At 41.9% G+C, this 16,034-nt stretch overlaps 1 protein-coding gene across 1 annotated transcript; it reads right to left on the minus strand.

Moving 5' to 3' along the window:
* DERL1 (derlin 1) lies at window positions 1–15,971 on the minus strand. Its single transcript, XM_069005418.1, has 8 exons — window positions 15,729–15,971; window positions 13,608–13,719; window positions 10,407–10,471; window positions 7,816–7,842; window positions 5,697–5,792; window positions 4,982–5,034; window positions 3,705–3,815; window positions 1–2,643 (listed from the first exon to the last, which is right to left on the minus strand). The coding sequence occupies exons 1-8, from the start codon at window positions 15,879–15,881 to the stop codon at window positions 2,505–2,507; spliced, it is 756 nt and encodes a 251-aa protein (XP_068861519.1). The 5' UTR covers window positions 15,882–15,971; the 3' UTR covers window positions 1–2,504.
* Between the last annotated feature and the right edge of the window lie 63 nt (window positions 15,972–16,034).

The raw sequence follows: 16,034 nt of genomic DNA on the forward strand, positions 1-16,034 counted from the left end.
TAACAGAGATTAAAATTTTAATTTAAAACTTTGCCAACAAAAATTGATTACAAAAAGGGAAATTATCTGTACAAAATAAGAAAGGAAGTACTCATTTTAACAAGAGACTGCCATTATCATTGTATGTGGGAGGAAAAACAGCAGTTCAGGTCAAGTGTCAAAGTGAGAAACAAACAAACTGAGCTTGTAATACGGAATTCTGAAGTGAATTTTCCATAAACAAAATAAACTGACCTGAAGCAGCTCAGAAGCTAATCAAGGTTTATAAGAAGTCTATTTTCCTTGCAAACCTTTTCCTCTTAATTTAGAGAAGGAGGACATATTAGAAAGCAAGACCCCATGCAGTGCCATGGGCCAGTACAATGACTTTTGCTGTGCTTTCTCTCACTCAAGCCTTCCTTTGGGCCTTCCAGAGATATTCTGCAGTTTGAGTGTGCCAGGGTTTTAAGTGAGTCACAAACTACTGCATCTTCACTTAAAAGTTGGGTCCTGACTCAAAATGAAGACAAATGCTTTGGAGACAGTGATATTCCTATGACTAAAAAGACTCCTATTAAAATGATGATTCTCAGACTGTTCAAGTCCGCATCAAATAACAGCTGTTGGTCAATGATGGATTTGTATTTACAACACTGCACTCCTCTTTTCTAACTACCATTTTATACAAAGAAAGAGACAAGAGCATCTTTAAAACTCATCACTGAATAGGCAAAAATGGCACGTGATCTCTAAACTCCAAGTTCCTGTAAAATGTAAGCACACAGTATGATCATTACCAGTTTTCTACATTTTTCCATGAGCCAAATCAACATAACTGAGTTGCAGTGAAGACATGGAACATGCATTTTTTTAAATTTCCAGACTAGCCGCTTATTTTCCACTCAGCTTTGCATCATGTAGTATTTACAAGTTTTTATACCTTCAGAACCCAAGTTTAGTGAAGAAACAAAGTAGTAATAAAAACGTATCAGCCCAGATTCATTTCACCAACTTATAGTTACCTGAGATACCTAAGTTGGGGCAGAACAGCTGTCCATGCCCCACCTACCCAGTAAAACAATAGACAAATGCTAAAGGACAATTCAGTCCAACTTGAAACTTATCCTAGTGACAATGCTCTTCTTCCTCCAACTACGAAACAAAAAGTGAGCAACTACATTCTGACTTAAAAGTCTTGGTTAAGCTTAGAGTAATTGTGCTGGATTTATGTAAACCTAAGCCTTACTTGCTCACTAGCAGCTCCCAGCTAGGGAGGTCAGGGGCAGCTGTCTTGTAAGAATGCTGTGAGACATGCACAAGTCCTTCTTACAGCTGGGAAAACTGAGATAAGTAAGAAGTTTGCTCAAGAGCATGCAGTGAGTCAGTAACAAGCTGGCAGTACAGCTTCCTGCATCTTAGCCATGTGCTCTGCCCATGGAAACCAGTGCAAGGAAAACTATTGTACAGAAATCATTCCCTTTTCCACGTCAAAAATTTTTACCAAAAAAAGGTACAGATACTATAAACAGTGTACGCAATTTCTTATTTGACAATGAAAGAGTCCTGCAGTAACCTGTTAGATTGTGTCTTCACCCTGCAAAAGATTATTTCCAGCTTTGATTCTTAGACATCTTAAAGCTTTTAAGATAAAAGTTGAATAGTCAGTTAAACAATGCTGCAGTCACTACCCTTAACCACAACGTTACATTTTCTAGTTTAAGCAGTATTTATGCCATCCAATTTGGCAATCAAAAGAGAAACCTTGAAGCCAATAATTCACAGATCTGGCAGGGAAAAAAACATGCCAGACAACTTCAGTTTCACCAGAACAAGCTTTGTAACATGCCATGAAGAGTTCAGAGATTTTAATTCTGTGAGTATCTGTTATTGCCATTTCCAACAAAAGCCCTCTAATCCTTAGTCTTGCCCAGCCCATGATGTAGCAGGTCGGACAAATGCTGCACGGCAAGAAACAGCTCTGCTCAAAACACATCTTAATAACAGAAATTTAACATTTGCAATTTGCTTTACAAATGCAGCAGAGAGATATCACTTAAATAATATTTCCAAAGACCCTGGGACTTAAGCACAGCTATGGAAAAAGTCAGCTTCCTAAATTTGGGGGGCTCGTTTGAGACATCTGCCTCGCACTAGATTCTTACTTCACTGTGGTCAACAAAGCTTTTAACATACCAGGAAAGACAGAACACCACTAGCTTGTTCCATCACATCATGGAACAGGACAGCCAATGGATCCTGTTGTGACAGACAATACTGTATAAAGAAGGCTTATTTTTAATGGCAGAATCACACTGGACACTACTGGCTAGCCTGGAGCAAGATCTACATTTTTTCCTTCTGGAGTTTTTAATTTGCTCTCGAACCAGAAACATTCTTTCTTTCTAATCAGTTAAATCCAAGAGTACTACAGAGAGCTCAGTTCTTAAGCATGCTCTGCACCAGAACAGTCGGTTCTACATCCAATTGAAACCGAAGAGTTGCTGTTTTCCAAGGGCAGGAATTCTTCACTGGTCCCCTAGCCGGAAACCTTGGCCCCAGTTGTGTCTTCCACCACCCTGTTGATCTTCTGCAGCTCTTCTCATGCTGGCAGGAGGGACACCAAAGCCCGACACTCCTCCTCTCCTATTTGGCAGCCAGCGGTAACTAGGACAAACCAGAGGAGGAGGAGTTAGAGAAACAGCTGTACCTTGGGGGTAAATGCCAGACCATTTCCATGCACTTCCTTTTAGCTGATACACTGCAAAAATACCAGCTTTTCACAGTAGAACTTCAGAGAATTCTTTCCAAATCTAAGCCCTCAGCACACTGTCAAACAGAAATACTGGGAAACTTCCATCTCTGAGATGTGTATGGTAACAAGAGAATTGCATGGAACCAGTAAGACTGAGGGCAGTTTCAGAGCTGTTACCACCTTGAAAGACATTTTAAAAAAAAACCTTGTCTTCTAAGCTCTATGGAAAATTAGGTTTACCAGATGGGCTTGCAAGCACAGAATTAGAATATAAAGCTTCCCTATTCATTGAAACTTGTAATTCAACACTTTATGCGATGAAAAGGGTTAACTGAGTTGCTAACTAAAGTTTGATAGAGGAGGAATATTTACAGCCCAAAAGGATGCGGACAAGGGCAACTGAACGACAAACTTTAGCTTCTGATTATAGTATTTCAATGCCAAAACCATGAACATATCTCAAGAAAAAGCACTTCCAAAACCAAGACTTGAGGTCTTAGTCAGGGTGACTGGTACAGACCGCAAAGCAGAATCATTTATAGCCCTGAACAAGTCTACAACTGGCTCTTATTGTTAAACATTGCTGAACTGGTAGCTACTGTAATGATACATGGGGATACAGAAAACAGATCATTTACAGGATGAAACTTCTTTTATATACCATCTGATAATTGTTAGGGAGTTCTCTTTACTGCAGCTCAATTCAACAGCAGAACTCATGACATTTACTCTCACTCTTAAGAGGGGGTAAAGACATAAACCATCCCAAGGGGCAACAAAGAACTCTCACGTGGGCCATTTACAAGTAACTCAGCAGTTTTTATGACTCATCAGCTCAGTCAATACGAGAGTCTGAAGAAGGGTGACTTAGCAAAGTATTTTACACTTTACAATCCCACCAAACATACGTCTGATGAACTATACAAAAAATTGGACCAAACAAACAGTGAGGTAAAGAATGAAGTCAGCTTACAGGAACTGAGGTGTGGACAGAAAATTCCTTCCTCCCAAATCCATTGGATATTTAAACATTAAGAAGAAATACAGATGTCCAACCAGATTTCCTATCAGCTCATTGATGACTCTGTAAAGCAGAAGAAAAAGAATGGTTTCAATTGCTGTCTTCTCTGAAAATAAATGAGTGACAATCTTCTGTTCACCTGCCACCAGGATTTGCCAGGGTCGTGACACACAGAAAATTTCCCTTCCCTCAGCATTTTTCAGCCACTTCTTTAAAAGGGCCAACCTCCTGTGCCAGCACATCAATCAATAGTCTGTTCCACCCTCCCTTCCAAGCCTTCTCTACAGTCTGTATTGAAAACACAATTAAATACTTGTTTACATTGGGGAATTAGACCGTATAGCGATTAGTGACCAAAATAATCGTCTGCAGAGCTAGAGACGTTACTGCTGTTTTCACTGGACAACCTGTCTCCTGCTGTAGTGAACTGTTTTGTTCCCAGTTCTGCAAAAACACTGCTGACTGGAAGCCCTTGAGTATCTTCTGTCATGCATAGAAACAGCAGGTATCTAACAGGAAGTAGTTTTCACAAGTGACGGATGAGTCAGTAGGAGGCACGGCCAGAAAAGGGAATTTGGTTTTGCTGTACTATCTCCTCCTTTTATAATTCAACCACAAACTTGTTATTGTCACTAATTATGTTACAGCGGCACCAAGAGGCCCCAATGAATGCAGGGCCCCAATGAGGCAGACTGTGCATAGAGGGGATTTCTGCATCATGGGGTTTAGTCAAAAAAAACAAACAAGAGAGACCAAAAAATTCAACAAGTGCTAACATGGCATGCTATGGGCTTACTGCTGTTTGTCCTTGTTTAACAAACTGAAAAAAAAGATCAGGTTGGACAAGTCTGCGAGGGAAAGAAGTAACAGCATTATCAGAGTCAAGCTAAATTTGTTTCTAAAACCAGTAATGATGGCTGGTTCCAGGGAATGACATCTTTCTTTAATGTGTGTTACTTTCTTAGTATGGAGAAGGCCTAATGCATAGAGTTACTAGAAAATACACCAAACTCTCATTACTTTCCCCTCACCTACAGTCTATTCTCTAGTTCTCACATGCACATCTCCTCTTTGCTTTTATGTTAAATGACCACCATGTGACACTGAGCATTATCAGTCAGATTACACAGTTTTAAGCTTATTTTAATATTACTCCTAAATTCAGGAGCAAGTTAAATAGCTGTAAAAGCTTTTGTAACTTCAAATTGGCCATATAAGTAAATACATACGATCCACCAATGATGTAGTTGAATCCCAGAATAACCCATGGAAGGTAACAGGCCTGAAAAAGAACGCAGTGGAGAGAGTAAGTACAAGTTAAGGATAAACCTGCTCTCAATATCCCACTGCACTAATAAGCACGATCATAATCTCAATGTTTTAGGCATTACATGTCCTGATCTATTAACTTAAGCAGATTCAATGCAACAAGGTTACTCCAAACTGAGCAACCACTAACATTTTTAGACAAAACATACTCTTTCAAACATTACAGGCAAGTGTGCCTTTTGCACCCTATGTTCCACAGCAAGTCTGCATCTGGAACAAAGTCCTGAAGTTTTCAGTTTTGAAAAGGTCTGGAAATTATCAAAAGAGTCTTCACTATAAGAATGGGCAGAAACAGACAAGGTCACACAGAAAAAAAACAATTTAAAATACCAACATTTTGTCACTACATTCAGCTTTTATCCAGGCTAATATTTATCAGAAATGTTATCTTTTTCAAAACGATGAATTGTCAGGACATCTTTTCAGTAGAGACACACTGAGTAGAGACACCACATGGAAGACTATGAAGAAATTTGTCTGCTGCATCTCAAGGAGTATTCAGCTATGTGAGAGTATGGGTCACCTTTAATAAGAGAGAATATTTATATTTTGCCCCTCACCCACTACACAGGCACCTTACAGGCAGAAATCTTTCCAATATCCTGTCTGACATACCTTAAATCTTGTTCCAAACCAAAATGATACAATCATGTCTCTATTCAGCTGGGCCCACACATAAAGTACTGACATGATGAGCGGAATCATCAGCAACTGCAATGTTTAAAAAAAAAAAAAAAAAGAAAAAAGTTACCATTACTTTCACAGAAACACAAGAAACTCAAACAGGCAGCAGGAGCTATGTTTCAGAAGTCGTTTGTAAGCATGGTACATCACCAAAGTCTTTACAGATTGCCCCAGAATCTCTTCCACTGCGTGCCATGGGATCTGTTCAAAAACTATTGAGAAAGTTAAGGAGGAGAACCTACTTGGGTATTTCTCTTTTGCATGACCATATCAAAGCAAAGGGCCTCCAACCTGTGCCAAGAAAGAGCAGCTGCAGGGAGCTCCTCTGCTCCCACCTACAGCAGAGTCAGCCCTGTACCTGTGCCACAATCACTTCCAGGGCACTGACCCAAACATTCTCATCTGGGGCGAAGCTAATATGCCAGATGAAGTGTTCTCCATCCAACTGCCACCTATGTCCCTCTCCTTCTGAGAGCACCACAATGGGAAGGTGCTCCAGTCAATCCCTATTTTAGAGTACCGCAGCCAGCCTTGGCACAGCCACCTTGGCAGAGCTTGGAGTTAGCCTGTGCTCCATGCCAGGAGCTGACGCTGTTTCAAACACTTCTTTACATGGACTCGGTATTAGCTGATTGATCTATTTCTAGTGAAAGAAATACAAAGCACTGCTTTAGCTATCTGCTGATTTCTGAACTGAAGGCAGACTGCCCCAGCAACATTTCCATGAACTGGTTGAATGCTGTGAAACAGCTCCTGTGTTTGGAAAAGAGGTCAATACTCATCCCTTGAGGGGTGCTGTTATTTAACAGGTTCCACATTAAAGCTGGCACCCTGACATCAGCCCAGCCTTCCACAAGCCCTGCGGTGCATTCTGACTCCCCCACGTAAGAACCTTAGGGTCTTTACTGAAACCCTTTTTGTATTACTGAAAAAAGCACAATATCTAGTATCTGAAAGCATTTGACTTAGGAATAGAGGCCTAGCTATCCTACCCTTATCTTCTGAATTTCAACAAAGGCCACTCAAGACAAGTAAAAAACTCCCTATTTTTAAGAAAAAACACACTTTTACATCAAAAAACTGATTCTTCTTCAAGCAATACTTTGTATGCAGATTAAAAAAAAAAAAGTAAGTCCCTCTTTAAAAACACACAAATCAACACAATCAGTCTAAAATTTGTATAATGTGTGGGTGACCAGCATGCTTTTCTAAAATTTTGTAGTATCTTCCCCATGGAAAAGTGTAAGTATAAAGTTATGGACAGCCCTTAACACAGTTCGCTTCTGACCAGGGATGCATGATCGCTGGTTTTGTCCACCAGGGAACCAGAGAAGTGATCTAATAAATGTTAAGATAATTCTGTACAGAATACTACAGATACTGGTGGAGTCTTTAGGTGCTAGAGACAATTGAAGATGAGAATAGCAGAGGCAGACTGAAAACATGCAGTTAGATCTGACACTGTTGCATCCCAAAAACACTTCCCAATTTTCATCCTTGATACCTGGGAAGATCAGAATTATTTCACTGAAACTGATTCTTAAGACCACTATCTTAATCATTCCTGTGAGTATTTTGCACTTCACAGTCCTGGTCTCAATCTGAAGCTGCATTTTTCACAAAAAAATCTTCTGTTGGCAAGTAACAGGCATACTAAACTAAATTTGAGAAGATTAATAAACCCAAGAATAATTTTTAAATAGAAAAGTAAGAAAGCAGATCCACATTCATTAGAAGAAATAGTGCATAGGTGACATCTTGTGCCCATTTTAGTAAGTCTGAGCACTTCCTGACTGCACAAAGACACAATTTTTACTTCTTAACTCCCTAACTGGGTTAGGTGTGGCAGGCAGATCCAAGCTTATGCCTTCAGCTGAGGCTAACCCAAACTAAGAAACTAACAATACACACACAGTAGTCCATCCAGATATCATCTGAACAGCCTAGCTTAGCTATGTTCTGCAGTTAAGTCAATAATGCTCCCTATAAAGTCATTAAGTAGTCATAAAGTTTTGTAAAATTATTATCTAAGAAACTGCACCACACTTACCTGCATATCCATTACCAAGCCAGTTATCTGTCATCACACCATGAAGGAAAATGCAGAAAAACCTGACAGGCTACAACAATAAAAAGCTGCAGACACACAGAATATACACGCAAAGATCTTTAACGGTCAAAATTGATACTACACTGTTTTAAGTTAAAATTTCCAATGATCTAGAAATGTACAAACTTTGTTTCAATAACTGCTTTTTGGCAGCCTTTCAAGTTCCCACCTCAAATCATTACTCCAAGGGCTGATGGGTGCACTGGCCTTTCCTCCCTGATGAAACTGGCTAGCTACAGACTCCATCAGTCCTTGCATAAAGGCACGTTAAAGTTTAACAGCTGGGTTCTTTCATTAGTTTAACACTGACATTTTGGTTTTCTAACTAAACAAATACCAGATCATTAAAAAGTACCAATACATTGTGAATGAGTCATAGAAAAGAAACAACTTCTTAAAGTGCATTGATGCAGGCTTTTAATACTCCTCTCCCACCTTGGAGCTCAAAGAATCTGTTGTAGTAACTGCTGAGTAGAAACAATCACTGAATGATTTTACTATGATCAGGATGCTTTTAACATATAAAATGACACCCAGTATTTTCCCAGAGCATGCATTCAGGTTGCTCCTTACATCACACAGGGAACAAGCAACTAGAAGCTATTAAATGACCAGTTAGAAAGATATGTCACAATTAGATTAATTAAATGCTCACAGCTAACAACCTGCAATAGTAAAGACAACCATCATTTTTAAAACAACACAATTAAATGCACCTTGTTACAGCTGTGGCTCGACAGGACTAGCAGGAATAGCAATTCCCTCCATATAGTGGAATGCAACTAGAGATTATCTATTGATAAAGCATTTCTATACACCAGCTCTCCTGGCTGTACCTGGTTCACACCGATGTCACCGCTCCCTTTTTTCCACCTGCTGTGCCACCACAAATTCCTACAAGCAACAGCACAGACAGAATGGGAGCATCACCAAGGATGGAGGTTCCACACCTTCTCTTGCCAATCCTGTCAGTGTTTCACTCCCCTTACAGGAGAAATGGTCTTTCTTACACTTAAATGAAATTTCCTGTGCTTCCTTTTGTGGAATTCAGTGTCCAGCTCCAGAGTCCTCGGCACAGAAAAGACACAGACCTGTTAGAGTGGGACCAGAGGAAGCTGACAGAAATTACTGGAGGAATAGAACACCTCTCTTTTAGGGAAAGGCTGAGAGAGCTGGGGAGAAACTTTTTAGTATGGCCTTTTGCAATAGGACAAGTGGTAATGGTTTAAACTAAAAAAAGGTTGATTCAGACCAGATGTAAGAAAGAAATTTTTTACAATGAGGGTGGTGAAACACTGGCACAGGTTGCCCAGAGAGGTGGTGGATGCTCCACACCTGGAAACAAATTTAAGGTCAGCTTGAATCAGCTTCGAGCAATTTGATTTAGTTGAAGATGTCCCTGCTCATTGCAGGGGAGTGGATAAGCTTTCCAGGTCACTTCCAGTTCAAACTACTGTATGATTCTATGATGATACCCCAGGCTGTACAATCCCAGCTCTCCCAGCTTCTCATGTGACAGATGCTCCAACCCTTTAATCATCTTTGTGACCCTTCACTGGACTCTCTCCAGTATGTCCATGTCTCCCTTGGACTTGGGAGCCCAGAGCTGGATGCAGCCACCACACATCTCTCAAAGGCTGAGCAGTGAGGAGCAATCACCTGCCTCAACCTGCAGGCAATCCTCTGCCTAGGGCAACCCATGAGGCTGGTGGCCACTTTGGCCATAATGGCACATTGCTGGCTCATGGTCAACTCGGTGTCCAGCAGGACACCCAGAGCCTTTTCTGGAAGACGCTTTGCAGACTGTCAGTTCCTGGTCTGTCCTGGTGCCTCAGGCTGTTACTTGCCAAGAGCAGGACTCCGCACTTCCCTTTGCTGAGCTTCATTCCTGACCAGCCCATTTATCCAGCCTCCAAAGATCCCTCTAAATGGTGGCACAACCATTTGGTTTATCAACAACTCCTCCCAGTTTTGTATTCAAGATCTGAAAGAAAATTTAGGTGGAACAGCACAGCTCACAGAAGTGATTCCCAGCATTCCCAAACCAACAAGCCCAGCTCCTTCAGGAAGTTGTCTCAGTGCAGATTATCGCAACACTGCTTTCACAGACTCAGATGACTTGTACCCAGCAGGTAAAGGATCTCTCCAGGAATTTCAGAGAATGGCAGTGATCAGTCCCTTTTGCACGTGGCAGCTTGAACACACTAAATTCAGTGTTAGCCCACACAAGAGCAGCTCAGCGAAGCAACCCAGCAAACGCCAGGGACACTCACCCAGTACGTGCTGAGCTCTGTGTCAGCAGAGCTTGAGTCCCCACACTGCACACTTGTGTGAGCACATTTTAAGTGTTCTCCCTGCAAGCCACTCACTGCCTTTTCAGGAAGGTTAAACACTTACAAACTCTACAAACTCGCCCGGGAACGTTTGCTACATTTTAAAACTGTTCCTTGATAAAACCTGGTCTTTGAACATATTTCAGGCAGAAACAGGAGAACCAAAATATTCTCAAAGTTTGATGATGAGAAGGATACAACAATGCAGATCCAGTTAAACAGGAGCATGAACATGTAATCTGCTGGCCTTCCATCAAAAGCCCCTGAAAATAAAAAGAATCATTATGAAAGGTACTGAAATTTTGATAAAAAATTAAGACAACTTTTATTTTTCAGAGCCTAAGACAGCTCAGTTAGTAACAGTGGCTTTGCATGCAGTCTGTGGTCTGTGATTTTTTTTTTTTAATTTTAAAATGCCTTAGAATAGAACAACCTACAGACTGAAAAATAAGGCATTCAGCCTACAGCATTAGAGCACAAGCAGTGTTTACACCTAAAAAAGAACACACTGACTCTGGAGGTAAGTAGTTCTAACTACATAAGACTTCAAAATGGAATTTTCATATCCTTCATATGAAACTGTGGGTTAGAATAATAGAATAAGGAAATACACATGCACAACAAAAGCAGAAACACCAAGTTTAATGACTGAGTCATGTGAAAACCAGCCCTTACTTAGGCAAATTGCATCCTCTTCGTATCACCTCATCAGACTCAAGAGATGCAATGCTTTTTATACTCCAGAAAAAATTAGCACACATGACAAGGAGGGTACACATGTGCAGCACATTCTGTTCCTTCTTCTAAGCTGTACTGCTTGTCTAATTCACCATTTCAAATACATACTAATTTTTTCAGGACACTGGAAACAAAAATAATAGAGTAACATTCCCTGCAGGTCATATTAAATGAAATGATCTTTAGATGCTCAGCTGAGTTTGAGACCTGACAGAGAAAAGGATTAAAAAACAACCCCCTAACAACATGAAAACCTGAGGCTCTCGCTCTTGCTAACTGTGGCAAAAGGCTGACAGAGACCTCAGCATCTGTGCAAGACTCCCATCAACTTTCATATAAACCCAGGCAGGCAAGGAAAGCCTGAGAATACTGTTGAAAAAGACCCAGACTGGTGAGGGTGAAACACAGTGACAGCAGGAATAACAGTGACACACTCAGCACATCACGGACAAGCTGAATTACGTGCTCATAATTAAACATCCAAATGCCTAGAAAGAATGCTACTGCTTAATGTGAGCACTGCTCAGCTTCATACAAGTATTTTTAAAGGAAGAAAATCTACTTTTAAGCACTACCTTTTAAGAATAGCCTATGTAAAACAAAATTACTAAAATATCAGTTTTAAGTTCAGCCATGCAAATTGCATGACAGGAAAAAAACCTGCTTTGAAAAATACATCAGAATGTTTTAAAGTTGTAAAACTACAGGAACTGAAGTTTTTTTCCTTACTGTTGCCATACAACAAAAAAAACAAATAAAGAGAAGAAGCTGACTAAGGCTGTAGAAATGCCAGCTCAGGAATCCTTCCAGAATAGGAAGAAATCAAAGCTATTACTATTCTTTTAAATTTTTGCTTCTCATTATCTACAAGATTGCTAACAAGAATATTAGACAAATCATTTAAGTTGACTTTTCGATGAACATCTAAGGAAAGTGGACTACAAACTGCCAGAAAGCTCAGTACAGATATGGGGTGAGCTCTATCCCACAGGTCCTTCCATGAGGCCTGGGGTATAATCCAGTCATCTGGGAAGAGCTGCTGACCCATAATCTTATTCATACTGCTGGGGAGTGAACTCTGCATATTCTGCTTACTCTGTTGATATTTGTTATGTTCTTCTCCAACCAAAGCAAAACAAAAATACATCAATCTCCCTTTCCTTCGGAAGTTACAGGTCAGCCTGTTAGGAAAGCACAAGCACAGTACAAAACCATACGGATATTTCTGACAGCTAAATTTGAAGCTGGTATGAAGCACCAGTGTACGCTCAAAAACCATGCACAATGCTGAAAATAGAAGTTTCACTTTCTCAGTTTCACAGACAAAAGGAGGCATAGACCAATGCTGACTTCACCTGTAAACATTATCAGCAACTTATACAACGTCCAGCTACAGAAGGATTCAGGCCTTTTTCACAGAAAGAAGGGCCAACCTAACAAGGGACTTCATTTATACCCAGAAAAATAACTGTAATATAAAATAAATGCATTGGTTCAAACAACACAGCTGACTTCCCAGTTTCAAAATCCAGATGTGTTGTACAGCAGAAATTTACTCCCTTTAATGGTATTTGTGCCACAGCACAGACAACTAGAGCATTTTGTAAGTAGATCTACAAGCAGTGAGGTCTTTTAGTTTGCATAATTAACCAGGAACTCTTACTACACCTACCTTTGCCCAGTCACAACTGCCAGCACTCTCATGTGCTCATGATCTACTGCAGAAAGGCTCAGAGAGAAGCAGGAATGATTTCTAGCTATTAAACTACTACTTAACTTTCACTAAGAAAACAACCAAATATCATCTGGCACTACTCCTCCCCTTCTCTGCTACTCTTAAATGTGATTCCACAGTACTCTCTGGATGGCAGGTCTGCCAGGGATCTCTTCTCTCTCATGGATTTCCCAAACATCACCTTGCAATGCATTCCCTTTTACACCATCAGTTCTAAGATTCCATTAGAACTATACTGAAATTCTTGTTCACAAAGGCTTTCAGGAGGAGTCTGGCTTGGCAAATACTTTAATTATTTATGCCAGTTGAATGAATTTTTGTCTAGCTTTAATGAACTGGGCAGTGCAAAAGGAAACCAGTTTTGAAGCTACTTTGTACCAACAACCCCTTCTTCTGAGAGAAATGATCCATTATTGGATCTCCTTTTCTCACTTGATTTTTCCCCTTAACTGAAAATCCTTCTAGTCTCTTAACTTTTCCACGTATCTGTTAGGCAGAGGGGTAGACTTCTTTTGTAGGAGGTATCTCTCAATTCAACGCAAACAACAGAATAACACAAGTTAGCATCCCTGTTAAAACAAGAAAAAACTGACGTTATTTTCTCTCAATGGATAAACCTATTATTACATTATGCTCTATCATCCTTCTCTGATAAAAGACATCAGATCCAAAAAAACTGAGGTAAATGTAATCTTTTAGTCTGCCCCACTCACTTCCGAAATCCAGCAACTAAAAGCACCAGGCCCTCCTACTGAAACAAGTATCAAGTTCAGATCCTAAATGGCCAAAGCAAAGGAGCCAGCCACAGAAAACCAGTTTTCAGAGCAGTTTCACATTGACCAACATATGTTGGCAGAGAGATGAGCCATCTCTTATCAGGTCCAGGCAGGGTTCACCAGGTGCATACAATTTAATGGATAACGTACCTGTTTCTAATCGTGACGAATATTGATACAAGAAATACAAATTCACCAAGTAGAGAAATCCCGTTCCAGGTCCCACTGGGAAGAAGAAAGTTGCTGTTATCGGCCGCCAGATCTGTCCAGATCAAAAGAGAAAGATATATTTATAAACTGCAGAATGAACTCATATGCACAGGCTATTTGTTTACATTCATTACTTGATAATGAATGAAAACTTGGAACATCAAGAAGAAGATTAAAAATAGCCCAAGTATCGATTGCTGCTACTTCAGCAGCTTTTATAGTTGTGGCATTTTTTTTCAATCTGATAAGCAAAGCTATTAACACTACACCAGAAATAACACACAACTTCCCAAACTGCTTTCCATCACATCTTTGCAGTAGTGAGTCTTTACTGCAGTGCAAAAGAGACTCACTGGCAAGGATGCTACCCTGTTTTAAAAAACAGCCATACAAAATCCATTCTTCCCTGTTGAACAGAGGCCAAGGAATTCACAGCCTTTAGTGTACCATTCCAGACAGCATGTGATACTCTGAACATTTGGGATCTGCTTTGGGACAGTCTCCCAACCATGAATATTGGGCACAGCCAACTGCATGGCAGCACGTAGCAAGGACAGAAAACGTCTGGTCATTCATGAACAAGCTCTTTAAGCAGCAAGATTTCCAAATTGAGTATTAGCATCCTGAACATCATAGTTCAAGAAGGAATAACAGAACTAGAGGAAAAAACAGTCATTTATGCTACTATATTTTGTGGACAATACAAGAATCAAGGTAGATAGAGCCATGGCTTTCTTTCCTTTTTTTTTTTTTTTTTGCAGTCAGCCTTCTTCAGTGAAGATATACTGCGACAATATAACAGAAATTTAAAGATTGAAATCCCTTCTCTTCCTCCACTTTCAGCTCATCCAATGAGTGCTCTCCCCCAACACTGAACCTGTAATGTCAGAGAGCAAGGAAAAATGTCCAGTTTGTGACCACTTTTGATATTGCTAAGGCACCCAGAAACACTGCATGTCTGACACCTCAAGGTGTTAGTTGTTAGTTTACATGCATCATACCTAAGCACAGAAGCTGACAGAAGCTTTTTCAAATTCCAAACCAGAAGGTGCAAAAGACGCACTTCTTTACAGAATAGGTCATTTTAAAAGGGACCACAGTGTGTCAGCTGGGCCAACCTCCCTGCTCAAGCACGGTCATCCTAGAGCACATGACATACGATTGCACTCAGTTCTTGAATATCTCCAGTGAGGGTGATTCCACAGCCTCCCTGGTCAATCTGTTCCAGTGCATAGTCACCCAGTTCAGGTGGAACTTCCCATGCATCAGTTTCTGCCCATTGCCACTTGTCCATCCTCTGACACTTAGAGAAATTGATGAGGTCCCCTCTCAGTCCTCTTTCCTCGAGGCTGAAGAGGCCCAGCTCCCTCAGCCATTCCTCATTAGAGAGATCCTCCAGCTCCTTGATCACCTTTGTTGACCTCCGCTGGACCTGCCCGAGGAGCTCCATGTCTCTCTGTAGCTTTGTAGCTCTGCCTCAAAACCTCCTGGGCCAGCTGCAGTTTGGGATCTTTGCACACCCTGTAAGCTCAAAGTTACAACTCCCAAAGTCACGGCCACACGATGACACAGAGCTAGGCAAGTCACCTGTAATCACAGCCATAGAGCTCCTTAGCACAACATCTAGCGCCTGCCAGAACAACTCCCACAGAAAATTTAGGAAAAAACACACCAGAATGAGGCACAAAACGAACTACAGGGCTGCCAGGGTCAACAGCCCTCCTTCTGTCACCCTGGCAGGGACACGCAGCCCGTCACCACGGTGGGGGCCCAGGGCCTGCGGGCAGAGCACCGGCTAAATCCGGGCCCAGCCCGCAGGCCCTGTACAGGTTGAGCGGGAAGGTGGCTCGATTCCCGCCGGAGGGGCTCCGGTCACCCCTGAGCGCTGTCTCCAGCGCGGCCGCGGAACCGGAGGAGCGGCTGGCCCCGCGCGCAGCCCCAGCGAGGCCCTGCAGCGCCGCGGTGCACTACAACTCCCAGAAGGCCGCGCGCGCACCAAGCCACGCTGAGCTACGGTGCGGACGCCGCGAGGCACGCCGGGAGCAGTAGTGTGGCTCGTACCTGGAAGCGGTGGATGAAGGCGTCAGGCCAGAGGAAGAGGTTGACGGGGCTGACAAGGCCCAGCTTGCCCACGAGCGGCACCGCGATGGAGCCGGCGAACCAGTAGCGGGTGATCAGAGGGATACTTCGGAACCAGTCCCCTAGGTCCGACATGTCGCAGCCGCGCCTGGCCGCCGCCGAGGCCTCGCCACGAACCGGCTGCTAAGGAAGAGACGAGACGAGGGTTCAGCCGCTCCCGCCGCCGCCGCCCGGTCACGGAAGGGGCCCAGAGACAGACGTGGCGCCACCGAATTCGGCCGAGCCGCC

The sequence above is a fragment of the Aphelocoma coerulescens genome, chromosome 2, assembly GCF_041296385.1.
Source record: "Aphelocoma coerulescens isolate FSJ_1873_10779 chromosome 2, UR_Acoe_1.0, whole genome shotgun sequence".
NCBI lineage: Eukaryota > Metazoa > Chordata > Aves > Passeriformes > Corvidae > Aphelocoma > Aphelocoma coerulescens.

Excerpts from the sequence above, each read along its gene's own strand:
- DERL1 (XM_069005418.1), bottom strand. The coding sequence starts at position 15,881 with ATGTCGGACCTAGGGGACTGGTTCCGAAGTATCCCTCTGATCACCCGC. Across the intron at positions 13,720-15,728 it reads CCTTCATCCACCGCTTCCAG|ATCTGGCGGCCGATAACAGC; the intron begins GTACGAGCCACA and ends TGATCTGGACAG. Across the intron at positions 5,035-5,696 it reads GGTTTGGAACAAGATTTAAG|GCCTGTTACCTTCCATGGGT; the intron begins GTATGTCAGACA and ends GTTCTTTTTCAG.